Source organism: Nicotiana tabacum, chromosome 23, assembly GCF_000715075.1.
Source record: "Nicotiana tabacum cultivar K326 chromosome 23, ASM71507v2, whole genome shotgun sequence".
NCBI classification, from domain to species: domain Eukaryota; kingdom Viridiplantae; phylum Streptophyta; class Magnoliopsida; order Solanales; family Solanaceae; genus Nicotiana; species Nicotiana tabacum.
Genome location: NC_134102.1, coordinates 102,801,701 through 102,823,905, shown reverse-complemented (window position 1 = coordinate 102,823,905; position 22,205 = coordinate 102,801,701). Strand labels below are relative to the sequence as shown.

Genomic DNA, 22,205 nt, shown 5'->3' with positions numbered 1-22,205 from the left:
TTCCAGGGTTTACCTCCATACCTCTAATTGCGCATTTACACCATTTCGCATCTCGTCAATCAATATAATATCATCTGCAAACAAGTTAAATTATAATATTGATTATATAAAATTATTACATTGTCAAAGTATATAACTATCACGGGCATATCTAGGGAAAAGGATTCTTGTTGGGCACGTGAACCTATGCTTCACTCCCTAGATCATGTATAATAATATTAATACTATATTTTTTCAAAAATACTTAATATATATGCGCCCAAGCTCAAAGTATTATATATGATGTGATGATTATTGAGTATACCTCTGTAGGTGAGGTTGTGAGTTCAAATTTAAGTGTCATTTCTTGAGTATTACTCCATTAAATACTTTTCTTTTTGTTTCTTTCTTTATTTGTTCGGTTTTCTTTGAAAATTTCAAGTCTGACATATTGAAATTCCTATTCCTTTTTGGCCACATTAAAATTTTATATGATTAAAAGAAATGCATATATTAAAACTAGTACAATGGATGATTTAACATACAGTTAAAGGGTTTAACTGTTTCATTTTCGACACGAAGTATAGATATAAATGTAAGAAAATTACTAGTACTACTAAAAAAATAAGTTTACAATATAAGCGAAATGGGTGCAATAGTAAACAGTACACACAAATAAAGGTTGAACCTATGGGTGTTTAACGGGCGGGCTGGGACGGGCTGGACACAAAAAAAACCCAGCTCGTCCGTTTAACGTTGCGGGCTGTTAGCGGGCTGTACTTTTTCGGATTTTTTTGTCCGTCCGGGTTCGGGCTTAGCGGGATGGATCGGACCGTGCAATTTTTTATTTTTTTAAAAGTAAATTTTATTTTTCTTATTCAATGTTATTAATACTTAAGTGTTTGCAAACTTTTAAGGCTTAGAATTAAACTTTGAAGTTTAAAGTTTTAAATTTGAAATTTGAATTTTATAATTTTAAAATTGAAATTTGAAAGTAAGTGGCTACAAAAAAATATTTAATATGACCAATAGGTAATATGTAAGGATCAAGCTCCGAAAATTTTTATTTGATATTTTTATTGAATAATATATAATACTTCAAATTAAGTTGCAAGTTTTTTTTTTGATTTTGTTATTTTTGAACTAGCAAATTAAAAGTTTACAACAATTATAAAAAAAAAAATAGTACATCACATGCTTTGCATCATTTTTGTAAGTTCATCCATGTCAACATGAGGTTCTTGATTTTCGGCATTGGTTGAATCAGAACCATAAACCATTATATCTCAAATTTCTTGGTCCTCCGCTTCATCTACCTCGTCACGCCCTTGATTTCGCCGTTCTGATCTTATCCAATCTCTGAAGCACACTAGAATTTCCAAAGCGTTGCTACCCAATGAATGACGGGTATTTCCTAGTTGCCAGGGGCGGAACTAGAGCATTGACTACGGGTTCCCGGGAACCCAGTAACTTTTGCATAGACCCTGTATTTATATTAAAAAATTCACTAAATATTTATAAATATCTAACTGTAAACCCAGATATAATTGCATATTAATTTAAAATTACGGTAGGAACCCATAAGCCTCAAATCTTCGATCCGCCTTTGCTAGTTGCTGCCTTGCTTGGCTAAATGCGCTCTCTGATGCGACTGTTGAAATCGGCACATTTAGCACGTCTCGAGCCGTGACCGAAAGAAATTCCTTTGTGCGAGGTTCTGCTGACTTTTGCAAGTAGAATTGAAGTTCATCAATATTCCTGCTACTGGTTTGTTGATGGCTTGATGCTCCTCTAATGTAGACCAAATCAAATAATCTTCAACACCATCATTATCATCCAAAGTACTGGTCCCAGATGTTGAAACTGAACTTGAAGAAATATTTGCATCTACAATAGAAGAAGCATCAACAATGTTAGCATAATAATTATATAATGTTTCTAAATGTTTGTGTAGATCAGAAATACAAGTGTCAATATCAGAAGTTTCAGTTGGTCCAATATCCATATAAGAATATAAAGCAGTGATTAATTGGTGACAAGTGGCCATTTTGATAGAAGAGTTTAAAATAGCACCAATTAGGTAAATAGGGGGAATTTGGTAGAAATATTTTTTAAACTTATCTAGCATAGATTCAACAACAGAAGTATATCCTTCTTTCTTCTTCAAATTATGTAGTAAAAGAGAAATTTCAGCAATATGAACTAAACCATTTGCTAGGATGATTTGCAATATTTGAATTTGACCGTTGGCAACTGTCCAAAAAAAAAAACTGTTAAAAAACGGGCTGAACCGGGCTGTAGCCCGTTAAAAATCCGTTAACGAGTTAACGGGCTTAGCGGGTTCCGGTGCACCGGTATAAAAAAATTATTCGTTTGAAACCCACTCCCCGCCCAACCCGTCCCAGTCCGCCCCCCACGCTACAGTACCGGGTTGACCCGGGCTGGACCGGGTTGTAAACGGGTCAGCCCGGCCCGATTAACAGGTATAGTTGAACCTGTAAAATTTATATACTTGATTTACCTCTTCATAATAGTGCACCCATCTTTTCAAAATCCGTAAAAAAATTGTAATATTCAACACTAAATATCTCACTCATGTGGGAATTATAATAAAACAAAAAGAACGCATTATATATAAGTATTGATATTGTTTAGGTTATTCATACAAGAAGAGATCCTATTAAAAGTAAAAAATAAAATTTCTATACAAATAGGAAGGAACTTGAGTCAGTACGTTATAATAAGGGATACCAGCAATTTTAAATTAATCACAGCATATTCTTTTAACAGGATAATTGTTTATGCTCAGCATTGCCACATCTAGCTCAATCATCTTTTTAATCTAGCTCAATCATGTCTTTTACTAATCCAGTGTAATATTTTTCTAGAAATGCAAATTAATTCACATTTTATTGCTTAAAATAAATAAACCGTATTCTCAATAAATAACATATAACAATTGCGACTGAAAAAAGAAAGAGAGGGAGAGAGACTTGCATGGTTTAGGAACATCATGATTTTCAAGATCGATATATTGATATATTGAAATAAAGGCGAATGCATATGATTTCAAGGGCTAGGTTGAACCTACATTTGATACGAAACTTAGATATACAAGTATGTGAGAAATTATTTTAAAAATTAAATTTTTAATAAATATTAAATTCTTAACCTATTATTTCAAAACTTCAGTAGGATCCGGCCGGTAGTAAGAATATAAATATTAAACTCGTCAAGTTTAAATATTGAAATTATTATTGAACCCATGCCTATTTGCAGGGACGTATCCATTGTAGATGATATGAATTCATGCGAATTCATAGTTTTCGTTCATACCCTATGTGTTTGCCTTAAAAATTATATTAAATATGTTTAAATAATAAATTTTGAACCGATTAAATTAGATAAGATGCGGTAGTATTACGCATTTGAATCCACGTAACGTTCAAATGTTGGATGCCTATTTTGAAAAAAATGGCATACGAAAGAGTATTTGAAGATGCATGTGAAGTTGCCATGCACGTCAACGGTCGACAGTTTTTGGGCTTGCTGTACTTACGCGGTAACAGCTAAATTACAGTTTCTCTTTTTCTATTTTCTAGGACCCCCCTCCCCCCCCCCCCACCCACACACACACAAAAAAAAAAAAGTAACTTCTATTCTAGGATACAATAACAATTTCTTTCTCTCTTTGTCCTATGGGTTTTGAAAAACATAGGATTAGTCAAAGAAACAGCATGTGCCATTCTGTTTTCTGGGAATACTAAGGTGGTAATTGACTGTTTCCAGTCACCAAAATACATGTGATTGTAGCCTTGTATTCTTCTTTACAGATTCAGAGAACGTTTTTCTCACTTTAGGGAGATGTCAAGTTATGTCAAGTTTTCCAAGGTAGTTTCTGGTCAGGGGCAGAGAGATTAGTAGAACATACGGGTTCGGCCTAACCTAGTATTTTTGGTCCAAACTATCTATTTATCTTAAGAAATTTATTAAATATATACAAATTATTAATTTAAAATTTAGTAACTTAAAAGATATAAAATCTCGAACTCGTAAATTTCAAATTGTGGCTCCGCCTCTAGTCAATGGTCCAATGTGGGGTAATAGTCCTAGAATCTAATATGTTTTTTGGTTCTTGGGGTCAAAGTGGGGTTGGCCGCAATCCATAATGTTCACACACTAAAAGTGGAAAGTGATTTTGAGTTTTTAGCCTGAAGAAGATTTCAACTTGGAACTTTTCTAAGAAATGATTTGGTGTGAAACCAACCAATTTCATGTTAGGACTTCTACTTCGGTCATTATTACGCAATTTTTAAGTAATATTTATAACAACTGTATTCCTAGGGTCATTAGATTTATAGTGCTCCAAAACTAAATTAATCAATCATATGAGCTACAAATGAAAGCGACAAGACAAGTATTAGAAGTCAAAATCTAAGTCGTGTACATTTTAGTTTAAACGATGAGAATATGTTATTTATTTATCTTCTTTTCTCAAATTATCAAATCACATTTATTTGACAGGAAGATGTGGAGGTAGAGAATTAGATTAAAAACTAGTAGGTAGTCAAGCATAAGTTTTTCATACATGTAGTATCAATGTTATTCCTATACTTTTCATACATGTAGTATCAATGTTATTCCTGTACTTTCTTATATTTAGATTTCTAGTACTATCGGTTGTTTATGTTGCTTCTATTTCCTTATTAACTTGCTGTTGTAATTGCATCTTTTCCATTACTGTATCCATTATTGTATTAAACAATGTTATGACTATATATGTTTTTACTGAGTCGAGGATCTATCAAGACAACTTTTTTACTTTCACAAGATAAGAATAAAATATGCATGTACACTATTCTTCTTAGACCCCAATTGTGCGAATACACTGGGTTTGCTATTGTTGTTATCAAATCATATTTATTGTAGAAAATTTACGCATATTATTTTTATTTTGGAACGGTGTAATTAGTTAGAAAAATATAGAGTAGAAAAACTACTGGTTTAAAAATTAGATATATTTCAACTTTCATACATAGCTGTAACAGTCAGTAATTTCTTAGTGCAATTAAAGGAACACACCCTATTCGTAAAAATATTAGGAAAAAGAAGGAATGTTAGCAACATTAAGACTGTCTCATTCAAATCCCTTACCACCAGAATTTTAAAAGTTTTCTTACTGCAATTCAGGTTAAAGGAATATGGTTAATATTTAATTACTGCACTGACCCATTCTTTTTAACGAAGATGTTACAAACTGTCATTCCAACTAAAATGTTTTTTGTTCACTTTCATGTTTCTGAGTGTTTTGAATTACTTTAATCATTTCATTTTTGTCTTTTTGCAAACTATAGTGCGAGTTGAGTAGAAACTGTAATCTAGATAACTTCATTTTTTTTTTTACACATTTGCTTCAGTTAATTTTAGGTATAGAGTAACTGGTCCAAGGAGGGAATGGCCAATTGGCCATAGGGAAAGAGAATATAATGGTTACATCTGAGAAGATGACAAAAATAATCCCTTATGTTTGAGGGTAGGGTCAAAGTAACCCTTTAAGTATATATTAAACAGTTTTAGTCCTTCAAGTTTGCTAAAAGTTAACACTTTTGGTCTCCATTAATATTTTTGTATGTTCGATTTCACGGGAAATGTAAAAAAATAGAGGAAATCACATTTAGAGGTACAACTTTTGTAATTTTTGCTACTTTTTTTATCCATTTCTAAAATTTGATTCAGCTTTTTGAGGTATATTTTCTACTGTTTTTTGTATTTTTTTTAGTGTCTATTGCAATTTTTTGTGTTACATTTTTTACAATTTGATGGGACCGTCCTAGTGTTTAGGGTTAATTTTTTTCTTCCACAGCTTTCGTCAAATCTAACAAAACATAAATTGTTAAACTTTGCAGAGACCAAAAGTGTTAACTTTTGACATACTTAAAGGACCAAAACTGCTCAGTACATACTTAAGGGACCACTTTGAACCTAACCTCAAACATAAGAGACCATTTTTGTAGTCCATTATGAGCAAATTTGGAGCCATTTTAACAGGAATGTTAAATATTTACATTCTTAAGATCATTTCCACATTCCTTTGAAATCAAAAGTATATTGCTACAACATTTCCTATCCATTTTGAATAAAAGGAAACGATCACAGGACAGGAAAAATACATATAACCAGATGTATTTTTGGTCCGGCACTTATGTAACTTCTTTCCGGAAGAGGACATTGGGACTCAAAATGCATAGTCCAACTAGCTTTCCTTCAAAAAAGAAACAACCAACATCATCTCCACTTCAATATGAATACTGAGTAACTTCACAAATAGCACTTCAATCTTCAACTTTCCTCAGCTGGAAGATCAGCTCAAGTAAGAGATTTGCCGGCCCATTCCCTTTCTCGTCGCTTTTGCTTGGCCATCATTTTATTGAACTTCTCTTTTCCTTTCTCCAGTAGAGGATCGTGTACCACATAATCGTTGGGGTCCTCAGTACGAGACATTTTATCCTGCCGATGAAACCAATAATTTAAAAAGGAGAAATGAACATAATAAGCATGAAGGTCTTGGGGATTCACATTCAAATTCAGTGAAGTTTGATTCCTATTTAATCTTCACTGCCCCCAAAGCAAGAAACTCCAGAAAGCAAGCACGTATAGAGCCTAACAATGAAGAATTATGCTTTTCATAAGTTTCCAACCATCCCGAGAACAAGTTATTGAACAAGTACCTTTCCAGGTTCAGGAGCGAATTTTAGTGTAACTGCTGCCCAATCGGATAACTCTTCCTCCTTGACAGCATTAGTAGATCCATTGGCTTTAGCAAAAAGTCCAGACTTAAACTTCTCCAGTTTTGCCAGCACCTAACAGACATACAAAAATAATGAGCAAACTGCAGAAACGCATAGAATAGAGAAAGCTGCCAGCAAGAACACATATCCATTCCATATAAGTTCAAACTTAAATCAGCCTGAATCCATAGTTAACGTCTTTTAACTATTACCGAGAAAACTCAACATGGAAATTTTCCTACATATTGGAATTAACATAGAGACAAGATTTCAGATATTTTTCATTTAAGATGTTTAAACAACATTCAGAAAATGGAAGAACTCCTGTAACAGAGACCATGGATGAACATCCATTAAAAAGGGATCCAACACAAACCCTGTAAACTATGCAAAAGCAAAAGATATAATGCATCAAACATAGAAAACGAAAATCAAAGAAATTTTAGTTCAATTTGTCCATACTGCCACAGCAAAAAAAAAAAGAACCCTAACTGCCACATGTATCAAGAGGGACATAAAATGGAAGAAATCGCTCTTGGTTCAACACAACAGCGAGTTTTCCAGTAGTCACCAACTTTTTTTCTTTTTCTTTTTTTGGTGGGGAAGGAGGATGGGCAAGTATATATACGCAAACGGATCCATAAAGGCACATCTCGTTCAGTGAAGCTTTGTTTCATCCCCAAAATTCCTTCTATTCAGAGGGAGAAAACTTTAAGTGCCCGTGTATGTGGGCGCTCCTGGGGTGGATGGGTGGGGGTATTTCCAATCCCTGGATATCATCTACCTTAACTAACATTAGTGTCTTAAGCTCAATAAAGGATGCGCATTTGTATGTGTCAGCCTGTATGTGCATTCCCATAGTCTACCTCCTACAGATAAAGTCCCCTTTTTACTTACATCAATAACCCTTTTTGTTTTCTTTTTTGTTTTTTGTTCCCCATAAAAAATAATTACAAAACATAAACCAGAAAAGGAAAATCTAACAGTATTTAGAGGCATACGTCTTCCTCGTGTCCTTTTCGTCCTCGTCTTTTTTGCTTTAGCAGCTGTCTTTCTCGTTCAGGGCCAGACAACAACTGTAAGTCTGTATCTGCATTGGCCATACGTTCAGCCCTCGCTTCAGAGCCTATTCCTTTTCTCTTAAGAGCCAACTTATCCACTTTTGGCCGGTCATCGTCATGTTCAGCATCAGACCTACTAAAATCAAATTATGATCATTGAGCTGCAAACCTGCAACTAATGAGCTTTCAAATATGTTGAGGGAAAGAGAAGCACAAATTTTATGTTAGAAAAAAAGTTATATAAAGGATTTTCTCAAGATAGTCATCTTTTGCACCAGAAGAGAATATAGTTCTGAATGTAATCTGTAAATCAAACAGTTCATTATGTGGCAGGAGAGTGCATACAACCTAAACCACTCGAAATCAAACCACAGTTTAATTAGTGTGACATTAATGGCTATCAGTATCCCAATCTCAACCATGCATCCTTGGACACATGGCAAGCAACAAATTACTCGAGAAAAATAGCGTGTCAGCAAAAAGGAGATGAAAAAAATACTAAAGTCATCCTAGGTCAGATAACCTCATCTTTGACCACATCTTTATTTCCTAGTTATTTCAACCTTTTCATCTAACCGTGCCCATACCAAGATGCCTGATGGTATCAATAGGAACGAGCAGGCAGTGAATTATTACCATAAAGTAACAATTGTACAGATTTCGTGAGAACGTCCCCAATATATAAGTGGTATACCAATCGAAATGAACCTATGCCAAAATATAGTTCTCCACAATCATCTCTACTAATTAGCACCTCATGGGTGCTTCAAGAATTTAACAGAAAACAAAAGGCATACCCTCATTTGTACAAAAGCATTTTCCACCCTTTCAAAAGGAGATGCGCCAGCAAACAAGGCTTTCCTTAGCATACAACATGTAATATAGAAAAGAAGTAAATCCATCATCTCAATCAAAGTTTGAAGCCTTTTCTTAACCATGCTATCCAATTTACTAAATTTCTCATATTTAAGCTTCAATAACTTCCTATTTCACAACTTAATATTGTCAGTAACCTGCTATCCAACAAACAGTAATAAGTGTTAATTTACAGGTCGTCCACCCAAAAATGCTTACATTGCTCAGACCGAGACTCCAGGTAACCAAGGATTTTCTTTATCTAAAGAAGAATATAATGAGCTCCTTCAGTATCGAGCAAGTAAGCAGACATCTCCACAAGTAGCCTCAGTTGCTCAGACTGATACTTCTGTTTCTGGTAATTCTTCCTTGGTTATTCTCGTGTTCAGAAGGGATATCGTTGTTATTCTCCAGATCTTCGTAGGTACCTTATGTCAGCTGACGTCACATTTTTTGAGTCTAAACCTTTCTTTACCTATGCTGACCACCATGATATATCTGAGGTCTTACCTATACCGACCTTTGAGGAGTTTACTATAGCTCCTCCTCCACCTTCGACCACAGAGGTTTCATCCATACCAACCGTTGAGGAGTCTAGTGTTGTTCCCCCTAGTTCCCCGGCCACAGGAACACCACTCTTGACTTATCATCGTCGTTTGCGTCCTCCATCAGGCCCAACTGGTTCTCGTCCTGCACCTGACCCTGCTCCTGCTGCGGACCCTGCTCCTAGTACACCGATTGCACTTCGGAAAGGTATACGGACCACACTTAACCCTAATCCTCATTATGTCGGTTTGAGCTATCATCGTCTGTCATCTCCCTATTATGCTTTTATATCTTCTTTGTCCTCGGTTTCCATCCCTAAGTCTACAGGTGAAGCGTTGTCTCATCCAGGATGGCGACAGGCTATGAGTGACGAGATGTCTGCTTTACATACAAGTGGTACTTGGGAGCTTGTTCCTCTTCCCTCAGGTAAATCTACTGTTGGTTGTCGTTGGGTTTATGCAGCCAAAGTTGGTCCCGATGGACAGATTGATCGACTTAAGGCCCGTCTTGTTGCCAAAGGATATACTCAGATATTTGGGCTCGATTACAGTGATACCTTCTCTCCCGTGGCTAAAGTGGCTTCAGTCCGCCTTTTTCTATCCATGGCTGCGGTTCGTCATTGGCCCCTCTATCAGCTGGACATTAAAAATGCCTTTCTTCACGGTGATCTTGAGGATGAGGTTTATATGGAGCAACCACCTGGTTTTGTTGCTCAAGGGGAGTCTCGTGGCCTTGTATGTCACTTGCGTCGGTCACTTTATGGTCTAAAGCAGTCTCCTCGTGCCTGGTTTGGTAAGTTCAGCATGGTTATCTAGGAGTTTGGCATGATTCGTAGTGAAGCTGATCACTCTGTGTTTTATCGGCACTCTGCTTCAAGTCTCTGTATTTATCTGGTAGTCTATGTTGATGATATTGTTATTACTGGCAATGATCAGGATGGTATTACCAATCTGAAGCAGCATCTCTTCCAGCACTTCCAAACTAAGGATCTAGGCAGATTGAAGTACTTTCTGGGTATTGAGGTTGCCCAGTCTAGCTCAGGTATTGTTATTTCTCAAAGAAAATATGCTTTAGACATTCTTGAGGAGACCGGGATGATAGGTTGCAGACCTGTTGACACTCCGATGGATCCGAATTCTAAACTTATGCCAGGACAGGGGGAGCCGCTTAGCGATCCTGCAAGCTATAGGCGGCTGGTTGGAAAATTAAATTATCTCACAGTGACTAGACCCGACATTTCCTATCCTGTGAGTGTTGTAAGTCAGTTTATGAATTCTCCCTGTGATAGTCATTTGGATGCAGTTGTCTGCATTATTCGATATATAAAATCGGCTCCAGGCAAAGGGTTACTCTTTGAGGATCGAGGCCAGGAACAGATTATTGGATACTCAGATGCTGATTGGGCAGGATCACCTTCTGATAGACGTTCTACGTCTGGATATTGTGTTTTCGTAGGAGGAAATTTGGTATCCTGGAAGAGCAAGAAACAGAATGTAGTTGCTCGGTCTAGTGCAGAAGCAGAATATCGAGCAATGGCTATGGCAACATGTGAGCTAGTCTGGACCAAACAATTGCTCAAGGAGTTGAAATTTGGTGAAATCAGTCGGATGGAACTTGTGTGCGATAATCAAGCTGCCCTTCATATTGCATCAAATCCGGTGTTCTAAACACATTGAGATTGATTGTCACTTCGTCAGAGAAAAGATACTTTCAGGAGAGATTAGTACAAAGTTTGTGAAGTCAAATGATCAACTTGCAGATATTTTCACCAAGTCTCTCACTGGTCCTCGTATTAGTTATATATGTAACAAGCTCGGTACATATGATTTGTATGCACCGGCTTGAGGGGGAGTGTTAATTTACAGCATGTATATAGTGTAGTATTGTCCCACATTGGTAGAGGAGTAGTATGTCCTTGTATAGTATAGCTATAAATAAGGACCTCTTGTGTAGTATTATTTATTCATTCAATATATCAATAACATATTTTCTCCCGTGCCTTCTCACATAATAAGTATTTAGGGATAACCACTGTTGAACCATGTGACCATCTCATATAAAAAGCATATTCATGTAGTTCAACAAAAGTAGAACGTAATAAATGCTGGACACAAGCAGATGGTTAAAGAGCATATGGTCAAGAAACTAGATATTCAGCTACTGTTGTATTTTGAGATGGCAATGTGCTATAAGAAACGAGAACAGCATGGAGAGAAATAAGATTAAACCTGCACCTTGGAGGAGATGGCGAACGATTTCTTGCATTACCATTCTCTGAATAAGAAGATTAATGCAAAATGATTAAAAGATTAATGCAAAATGATTAAACTCCTCTTTGATAAACGCAAAATGATCAAAAAATTTAACAAAGCTTAACCAAAATGAAGCCACATAAGAAAAAATTGTATACAAGTATACATGTAAAACTGGGGTGTGCTAGTACTAAACAGTTACAGGCCTATAAACACATAAATTTGTGCAATTTACATGGTAAAAACATTCCGATCTGCAGTAAGTTCAATGTGAAATCATCGCAGTGGGTGAAGTGGAGAACATTGAGAATCTAGTACAGGTGTTGAACTACAAGGTTAGAGCTCTTCCCACCACCTATCTCCGTTACACCTAGGTGCATCTAACAAGGACCGAGCAACATAGAACACGGTAATAGAAAGAGTAAGAAGAGACACGCAAAATGGAAAAAATGATATTTGTCGAGAGAAGGCAGTAGATTAAGAGCACTATCAAGCATCCTCACATATTTCATGTCCCTGTTATAGACATCGGTAGGTGTAGCACGCAAATTGAGAAAATGTTAAAGTAACTCCTTATGAGATTTGACAGACGGGACAGAGCTCGGGTGAAGACGTGGATCATCTCCTATTACATTGTCAGGTAACTGCTCGATTGTGGTGTGATAATTTTGAGATGGTTCAAGTTAACATGTCCACGGCATTGTTCAGCTAGGCTTTCAAAGGAATGTATTTTTTTTTTTGGGTAAATAATATATTATATAAATATTTGCACTAAGCCAATGCAACGGGCGTAATTACAGGTTGTGCAAATCAGCAATTGCGTCTAAAATATCATCTACATCTGGTACAAGAACCAGTTTGCACCAAAAAACGATCAACAAAATGCAAAGGCACTGTAAATTTCTTCTTTTGCCTTAAAAAAATTCTTCTGTTTCCTTCAAGCCAGACAGGCCACCAGATAACTTGAGGTACAGTGTTCCAGGTCTTTTGAGCTTTCTGAAATGGAGTTAGGCATGGTCCAAGACATACCAAATATTGAAAAGAACATGTTCCATAACTGGTTTGTAACGTTGCAATGCAAAAAAAAGGTGGGTAACATCTTCAGATTGTTCTTCACATAAAGGACATCTGTTGCACAGCTTGAAACCCCTCTTCTGGAGATTGTTTTCTGTGAGGCATGCCTCCTTAGCCACAATCCAAGAGAAGCAAGAAACCTTTAAAGGTGCCATGTTGTACCATATTTTTTCCAAGGCCATAACTCATTGTTGCTAAAACCCATTGTAACAACTTTTAACTGAAAAAATGCCCTTGGAGTGACCCTTCCAACTGATAGAGTCCATTTTGTTGTGGTCCAAAACAGCGTTGCTTAGCATTTGTAGCAAGAGGCCTACCCTCTCCATTTCCCAATCATTAATATTCCTTCTAAGACTCAAATTCCAGCCTTGCGATGTATAGAAATCTGCAATTGCCCCATTGTGACGCAAGGATAGATTATAAAAATCTGAAAATTGGTCTTTTAGTGGCGTATGACCCAACCATGCATCTTCCCAAAACCTGATTTTCCTTCCGTTGCCTCTTAAATCCATGTTTGACTCAAACTTGTTCCAATGCCCTCTAATATGTTTCCATAAACCGGTGCCATGAGGCACTCTAGACTCTTTGGTGCGCCGTGGATTGTCCAACGAAAACTTTTCCACAAAAAAGTTCTCCTCCAAAGTGCATTTTCCTCCATGTTGAATCTCCAATGCCACTTCATCAGAAGACTTTCATTATGATTCTTAAGGTTCTTAATTCCCAGACCCCCCTTCCTTTTGTCTTTGATGACTGTTTTCCAATTTACAAGGCAAATAGGCTTTGATAGTTTATTGCCATTCCAAAGAAAATCTCTCCTTAATCTGTCCATGTGTTTCAACACTGAAGAAGGAGCCGGAAATAGAGACATAGTGTAAGTGGGTAGTGCGTCAAGCACACTGTTAAATAAAGTTATTCTACCACCCAGGGAGAGATATTGTCTCTTCCAATTCGCCAACCTTTTTTCCATCTTCTCAAGGAATGTAAAGAAGACGCATACATGGAAAGTTGCTCCACTATAACTCATATGGGTCATACAGAAAGAGAAACAAGAGAAGCTATGAAGGGATAGAGCAAGATTTAGTACATGTAAGAAAGAGTCTATAATTCCTAGTTTCAGTGTGCTGCACCCACAAGGTTCCAATTTGTATAAAAGATCAGGTGGCATTCATAGCGCACCACAGTTTTGTCTAGGGTCTCTGCCTTTTGGTATACAACAAGTATAGTGAATATATCTCCATCATCAATAAAATTTACTTAACTTTATAAAAGAAGTTCAGGTAGCTAAGCTTATTCAAACAAATGAACTAACAGCAATGAAAGCATACGTAGGAGCACCACAAAATGCCTTAGAATTTGCAAGATATTTAAAGAAGATACTTGGCGACGAGTTGTCACAAAACAAACAAAACGAGACCACATTGTGTGCTGCAAAAGTGGTTTTAGTCTTCGTATTTGAATAGATGTTTTTACCTCTGAGCAACTTTTGTTTGGGCGGTGGATCGCCAAGCTCCTTCCTCCTTTTTAGTATCTGCTGACGCATACGTGCATCAAAGCCAGCCTCGTCTTCATCACTGTTATCAAGGGATTCATGAAAACCAGCTTCTGATTCTTTACTAGACGCTTCTTTCTTTGATCCCAAAGCTTCTCTGATTGTCAACTGAACATCCCTTGTCGATTTTCCTTCATTTGAGTCCTGCATGGGCAGTTTTCCACTGTGTTATTTACCCTACAACATAATATGTACTGAAGAAACGGCAGCCAGGTGCAGCATGCTCCCACTATGCACAGGGTTCGGGGAAGGGCCGAACCGCATTGAGTTGATTGCACGTAGTCTTACCTTGCACATAATTACACATAATTACCTTGCACATAATTACACATAATTACACAACATAATTGCACGTAGTCTTACCTTGCATATTTGCAAGAGACTATTTCCAAGGCTTGAAACCAAAACCATATATAAATCCTATGAACATATCAAATCTGGTGCTTATGACAGCTTACTTAACAAAAATTGCAAAAGTAACAATGATTGAGGAGACAACAGTGACAAGACTACAAAATCCAAAAGTTGACCATAATGCTGAGAGTGACACGCATGATCTTACAACTCCTGCAAGGTTTTGAGATGCTGAAGAGGAAGTCATTTGGAATAAAATAGGAGACGAAGCTGGAATAATGATAATTGCACCTCCATGCAAATAATTCAAATAGGATATGACATAGTGGTTGAATGTGGAATGAAAGCCGCACTGATTACCAATATTTTTTGTGAACAAAGAGGATCCAACTGTATTGATAAAATATTACAAGGACAAGAAAGGAACCCAACAGTAGCTAGTTGTGGTAAATATGGAGGTAATGTTTAGCACATAATATTAGCAGTATGCATAGATTTGGGACTATAACAAGGAAGTTAGGCGATAATGTGAGAGCAACATTGTAGTAATTTTGGAGAGTTAGGTTGTAATGAGCCAAAGTCTAATACATAAGACACCAAACCTGACAACCATGACAGGTAGGCTAACACGCAACCATCCTCGTTACGCTCAGGCAAATACGCAACTATCCAATGAACGGTTACCCCTCTCCTATTGGGAAAAGAAAACTATAGATTATTGAGTAGAACCTTACAATGGTGTGGATCAAATTGTGATTAATATCATGCTTCCTGGATGGATTTATATCAGGTATCTTCTTTAGAGCAGAAATTTGAGCACTAGGATGCAATCTCAGTGCTTCTTAACACATTCTATTTAAGGAAAGTGCATTCTTTGAACTTAACAAAAAGAATACTTGTGATGAGCTAGTAAAGGGCTGTTCTACTTGGAGGGAAAGGGATACAGAAGCAAGGAAGCTAGTAATATATCAGAAGCCTCCTTAACCCCCATGCAGGAAAACTCAATTCTGCTTGGCTAATGCTTTGAAGAAACTAAAATTGAGCTTCCCTTGCTTACGATGTATAAGCGGAATGAGATACAAAGAAACTGACTGCACTCCTTTATGTACATATACTCCTTACCAGAGATTGTCATAATTTTACTTGTTTTTCTGACATTGCAACTATAAGGTACAGGGCTTGATACTTTTGTAGATAGAGATGATGCAGGATTGGCATGGTCATTACCAAAGCTTGATCATGTTTTCCTTCCTTCAGCAGACGTGGATCATCCAAGACATCATGACTGCTTCTTATCCTTGTACTCACAGCTGCAAGCTCTTTCTCCTCCTCTTCTGCTTCTTCTCCAAATGAAAGCAAGTTCAACTTTCTGAGGGAAACAGAAAAGGGTTTGTTAAAACGTAAGATATAGATGAAAACTATTTCACTTTCTAAATAACTGCTTCAGTTAGAAGTCAGGAAAAAAAATCTTACTTAGTAGCTTTATGCTTTGCATTTTTCTTCTCAGTTGTTACTTCAGAAGGTAAAGCTTTTGCAAGCTTCGGTCTTGGGACAATATCCTCAAAAGGGTTCCATAATACCTATCAATGATTCACAGAATAAATTAAGCAATAAGCATCAGACTGTTAGCTAATCCAGTGGCTGTAGAAGAAGATCTATAAGTCTAAGACAGCCCACAAAACATAAGAACCTTAAAGGAAACATAATTTGCAGAAAATTACATCTCTTAAGCTAGATATAATTTAGAAAAACAGAGAGAAACCCAACACTTAAAGAACAGTTTTTTCAACAAAACGAGGAGCAATAGAGAAAGAGAAAGCAAAATGAGATGATTTTATTTAACCATTAAACTACGACAGTCAAGAAAGAACCATATGACATCTTACAATATAACAAATAAAGAACTAAAGAAATGGACAAAGTTCTCACAGAAGATTAATTAAGAGGAAAAAGCTGCAGCAAACGAGAGAAATCCAAAGAAAGACATTAACGCTGTTATGGGACAAAGAATATGATCATGAACAGGGAGACATACAGAGGACAACCAAAAGAACAAAAGAAAATAGTTCAAGAAAATACGATTCTTCTGGTTCCACTCAGACCATAATCCTGATAGAGCTAACAAAACATCGACATGGTGACTTTGGCTTGATCGAATATGGCACGTATCCCATGTCGTAGCCATGTCTTGTCGTCTCGATGCCGGTGAGGGACATCAACCAGAGGCTCCATGTAACATATGAAAAAAGCTGACACCTAAGATCCGTGAATTAAATATCAGTTTATCTGCTACCCCTTTAAGCCTCAGTAATACAATAATCTTGTGAACACTACCCACCAGACTTGTAAGGCCCTAACTACCAACGTTCGTTTATACTCCTTTCTTTGAATCAAAACTATGAAGGATGAACTAGAACTCTTTAGTATTTAAGGCTCCGTATCATGATTTACTGCATCCCAACAGTGTTAAGGAAAAGTTAAAAGTAAATCCATCTGGGTACGTCCCCTGCGCAACTGCACAAATCATCACTGCTTGTTCCACCAATTCATCCCAGTGTTCCTGAAGCGAGGCGCAAAACATGTTGAGCGCTTCTTAGCGGGTGCTTCAGAGTTGTCATCAAGGGTCTAAGGCAATGAGCGTAATCCTGAAGAGGCAATACTGAACAATTGATATTTCATTTTATCGTAATTGTTTTTCAATTTCTTTGTCCATATATTTGTTATTTATGCTTATAATAATTAGTCTTGGACTACATATACATATTTGTATTTTTTCTCCATTAGTGCCTTTCTTCATTAAAGCCCACCTTTTATTTGCATTTTGCGCCGAAAGCCCAATGGACCTCGGAGCTTTTTTGCATTTTTCACCTTTGATAGCACTAAAAGTGCATAATATAATCAGGTAAACAGCTGAAAAGTAAGTTAAAAAGCTGATTCTAAATAGTAAATACTGTTGAGTAACATAGAGTCTATCTAACTACTACTTTGGTAATACCACAGACGAGCGAGCGATAATCCAGTGGGCCTCAAGGCAAGCATGAGATATGTAATTCAAGAGTAGCCACAACCTCATAGACAGGCAGTGAAAGGGAGCACAAACAGAAATCTAGGTACCTCTACAGATAGTATCTTAGGTGGAGGATCCACAGGCCGATCATCCTTGCCAGTTTCAACTTCACCCAATGTTATAAGATTATATATTGAATCCCCACTTACCTGCAAATAAGGGAATGAAGCTCTAAAACTACAGAAACAAGTTAAAAGGTTTGACAAGATGTAGTATGCCTGGTGTAAAGAGAAAAGTAGATTACTTTTCCAAAAATTGTATGCTTCTTGTCGAGAAAATCGCAACGATCCAAAGTCATAAAGAATTGACTCGCATTTGAATTTGGTGAGCCTGCACCAGCACATGCCACCAAACCCCTGTGTTTGAATCTTAAACGGGAGTGAAATTCATCAGGAAACACACCACCATATATGCTTTCACCACCTGCATGAGTCCACGGAAATCATCTTCAGCAATGCATGCTAAAAGAGGATATAAGAGACCCAACTAATGATAAGCTTGATTAGTGAGAGCTTCCAGTGAAGCTAACATTCTTCATTTTAGTCCACCCTGAATGAAGATTTATCGGAGATCAAAACAGTTACCCTAAAAGAAAAAGAAAAAAGAAATAATGTCAGCGAACAAAAAAGTTCCGGAAGATAGTCATTCAACTTCTTCAGATGGGTCACGTGTCCATTTTTGGAGCTTAATCTTTTATCTTCTTTATGACAAAGAAAGAGGATTTCACTGAAAGATAAGAAAAGATTATTTTATATATTGGTGGTATCAATACTTTCCAAACTTAACTTTTTCATCTTTAACTTTTTTACTCTTGTATTTTTCAAACTTGTTCTGAAAATGCTTTTCTTGAGTCGAGGGTCTATCGGAAATAATCTTTCTACCTCACACAGGTAGGGGTAAGGTATGCGTACAACTCACCTTCCCAGATCTCACTTGTGGGATCATAGTGGATATGTTGTTGTTGTTGTTGCTGTTTTTTAAGACGGTGGTATCCAGGCCAAGAAAATGACTCATTTCTATTTCTGAAAATAAATTAACTTAAAACTTCTCATTTTACCCTTAATAAAGTTATTTTAGTCACACAAATGTTATTGCATGTTTAAAACCACAAGTTTCAATAGTTTTATAGCCACAAATACTATGGCATGTTTAAGGCCACAAGTTTCAAAAGCCTTCATATCTTTCTTAAGCATCGTATCATGTCAAACTATGTCATACAAGCTAGAGTAGAGGGAGTATAGCTATAGGAACCTTGGCTACTAATCTCCAACTTTATCTTTCATAGTCAACCTTTCATTTTTCAAATGAATATCATAATTTTTCTCCAAAAGCTATCCCGAACTCCAAATATTACTTTTCATCTCTAGTATATATAAGACACCAGAGATAAATTGATAACTTCCACATTTCTAATGAAAAAGAATTATACCCTTACCTTTGATTTGAACTCGCAAGGAGTCTCCCAAAGTAATGTTGCCACCATTCAACTTTGCAAACTTTACAAATAAATGTTTCTCTCCACAAATATGAGTATTTGCACCAAAATCAAGGTGCCAATAGTTTCTTTCTATACTTTTTTCGCCTTTGCATCCAATAAGTAAAGTCCTATCTTCATCTATTTTGCTCTCTGCAAAATAATTTTTTTCTTCCACATTTTTTTACATTCCCAAAAGTAATGACCAAATTCATGACAAGTATAACTTCAACATTGATTTGTCATGCCTTCCTTGTCGGCCTTCTTCCTCTACCTCTTCCATGACCTCTTCCTTGGTTGGAGTCTCAACTTTTTTATTTATTTATTTGGAGGTATCCACCTCCTCCTCCTTGATTACAATGACTTCTCCCACATCCACAACCTCTTTCTTGCAATCCATGCTTTTCATCTTTCTCCTCCAAAGAAAGATGTGCTTGCAGAGCTTGTTTAACTGATTATTATTTCAGCTTCTTCACTCTTACTTCATGTGCTTTTAAGGATCCGATACGTTATTCAATAGCCATGGTATCCAAGTCTGGACTTTTCAATGGCAACAACCACATAGTTAAATCATGAATCTAAGGGTCGTGTTACTTCTGCAACAACTTGTTCATCCTTTAAATCTTCACTATACCTTTTCATTTGAATGACAATAGCCAAAACTATTGAAATATAATCAGAGATGGACTCAAATGCCTTATTTGCAACGATTTGGACTCTCCTCATAAGGTTTGGAGTCAAACACTTTTCACCTAGTCCAATCTCTAAAGGAAGCTGGGAGAATTTTCCATGCTTTATTGGAGGTGGTTGCACTTGCAACCTTCTCGAGCATCTCCAGCATCTTGTCATTCAAGATTTGATGGATGAGAGTGAACGCCTTAATCTTTCTTCTTTATTATAATGATTCTTCTTTGGACTACTTGGGTTGAACAAAATGACTAGGATACAAGTGCATTTATGTGACATCCATATCATGTATCAAGCCTAGTGTACATGTATCTTCATTTAATTTTTTGTCTTCTCCTTTTCCCAAGTACATGAACAAAACCATAAATTAATACATGCATCCCCTAACCCAATACACTTAACATTTTAATTCATGAACTACATAAATGAAATGCATGAATAACGTTTAAGTTCCCACCACTTAGCCCCAATAGTAATTATGATCAAATTCTCACTATTTGAGAAGTCCAATTAGTGACAAAGGCGGATCTAGGATTTGAACTCTACAGGTTCCAGTTAGGGATTATTTGTACGTATTTAGTGAATATTTTAACATATATATAGCATCCGAGCCAAAGCTACTAGGTTCGGTGACCCATACCGATAACTCTACATCCGCTCCTGCCAATTACACAAATAAGCTCCATTTAGCCCTAAATAGCAATTACAATCAAACATTCACGATTTTCAAAGTTCAATTACACACAAAGTATGAAATTCAAAGTAAATCAAATTAAACAAAAAAATCAAACTGCTAACTGAAATAGTAGATTAAAAAAATGAAATAATTTTTGTTACCAGTGCCAGTGCCGGTAGGGTCACCACCTTGAACAAGGAAAGATTTGATGACACGATGAAAAATGGTATTGTCATAGTAACCTTCGAGACACAATTGAACGAAATTCCTTACAGCTTTTGGTGCTTCTTTTGGCCATAGTTCTATATCTAAGGGCCCATACGTCGTGTTGAGTACAACTTTTCCCTTCGTCGGCGGTTCCAATACGTACACTGACGACATTTATTCAGTAGCTGCTTTCTAGCATCAATTGGTTATGGAGGTTTTTCTTCTTTCTCAACTCCTAATAATTTACATAACCGAAATAGACTGTTCAATTGCTTGGTGCTAAAATATGTCCTCCGGACGACGTCGTTCTTCTCTCCAGAATTTTCCTTAATTTCTTTGTTCCGGTTACTCGCCCTAAGCCGATTTTCTTTCTTTTTTTAATCTCATAAAGTAATTTATTTTTACTAACAAGGTTTACAAATTTTATTCAGTTGTAAAGTCTCCCGCTCATAATGCGAGTTCAATTCTGAACTACAATCAGACATTTTTATAATAATATCACTATATAATAGTTATTAACTATAAAAACTAAATTTTTCTCATAACTAGTTTTTTAAGTTATATTCTACCTCTCCATAATATCTTTTTACTTGTAACAGCAACGACCATGTTTATAGCAGAACACTCTTTGTAAAATTAACTCTCTATAACAGTCATATAGAATCTTTAAGGTTACTAATAATAATTCTAAAAATACATACAATCTTTTTCATTGCACAAAGTTTCTATTTTGCACAAGACATTAAGCTCTTAGATTATCTTCAAGTGAAAGTTATTGGATACTTTTTTGTTGAAAATTTGAATACGAATCCAATTAAAGCGTTATATCGCTAGTAAGAGAATGAAAGCTACGAAATAAGTTATAATTACAAAGTTCTTCCATTAATCCTAAAAGAATTTATTTTTCTAAGTAGCTTTAATGTGTGCCTTAGAGTTTAAATCTTTATTATTTAGTTATGAATTTATTAATAATATATTCGCTTTCTTCAGTATTTAACCAGTGAAATACGCATATTGAGATTTTAAATTTGAATAATTTTTTTATTTTTTATATGTAACATTAGAAAAGGAAAAATAATTGATATTTGGATAATTTTTATCTATAACGGCCAAAAAATATTTAAACGTCAAATATTGTTATAGGTGTATAACAATTATTCACTATAAAAGCCAAAAAATATCATAACAAATGAGGTTGTTATAGAGAGGGTTGACTGTATCTCATTTTTTTTTCTCTCCTTTTCTTCCTTGATCCATAATGTAATTTAAAATTCATGTGTTATGATGAACTTAGTCTTTAGAAAATTATCCCATCAATACCGTTATGGGACTTAGAAATTAAAATTTTCATGTATTTATCATCAACTATATATATATATATGTATTAGGCTTTAAAAAAATATCAAAATAACCCGAAATTTTATAGTGTAGCAATTGAACTATATGACATACATCAAATACTCTTAGATGAGAAAGATTGGATTCCTAGTCCTCAACCAATTGTGAGGAAGAGAACTTATGCTTGTTGGCTGGTTAAATATATAAGTGTTGCTTTATGTAATGTATAGCATTTCCTAAGTAGAAATAGGGAGTTAATCTCATAAGTAATAGTTTTACACTCAACTGCATCATTTAA

General features: G+C 35.9%; 1 protein-coding gene across 4 annotated transcripts; it reads right to left on the bottom strand.

Moving 5' to 3' along the window:
• Nucleotides 1-6,003: 6,003 nt before the first annotated feature.
• Nucleotides 6,004-20,839, bottom strand: LOC107820857 (peptidyl-prolyl cis-trans isomerase CYP57-like). 4 transcript variants are annotated; one of them, XM_075246009.1, is made up of 10 exons: nt 20,524-20,839; nt 17,770-17,948; nt 17,573-17,674; nt 15,932-16,038; nt 15,686-15,827; nt 14,026-14,248; nt 11,458-11,503; nt 7,769-7,964; nt 6,708-6,839; nt 6,004-6,486 (listed from the first exon to the last, which is right to left on the bottom strand). In XM_075246009.1, the coding sequence occupies exons 1-10, from the start codon at nt 20,741-20,743 to the stop codon at nt 6,346-6,348; spliced, it is 1,488 nt and encodes a 495-aa protein (XP_075102110.1). In that variant the 5' UTR covers nt 20,744-20,839; the 3' UTR covers nt 6,004-6,345. The 4 variants fall into 4 exon arrangements, with proteins under 4 accessions (XP_075102110.1, XP_075102111.1, XP_075102112.1 ...); XM_075246010.1 differs by having other exon boundaries at nt 7,769-7,961; XM_075246011.1 differs by having other exon boundaries at nt 11,464-11,503; nt 20,524-20,838.
• Nucleotides 20,840-22,205: the final 1,366 nt, after the last annotated feature.

Bases quoted from the DNA above. Each gene is read 5' to 3' on its own strand.
- LOC107820857 (XM_075246009.1), bottom strand. From the start codon at position 20,743: ATGTCGTCAGTGTACGTATTGGAACCGCCGACGAAGGGAAAAGTTGTA. The intron at 17,675-17,769 runs GTAATCTACTTT...CCTTATTTGCAG, and splicing joins AGCATACAATTTTTGGAAAA to GTAAGTGGGGATTCAATATA. The intron at 7,965-11,457 runs GTTTAATCTTAT...ATTTGATTTTAG, and splicing joins CCATCTCCTCCAAGGTGCAG to TAGGTCTGATGCTGAACATG.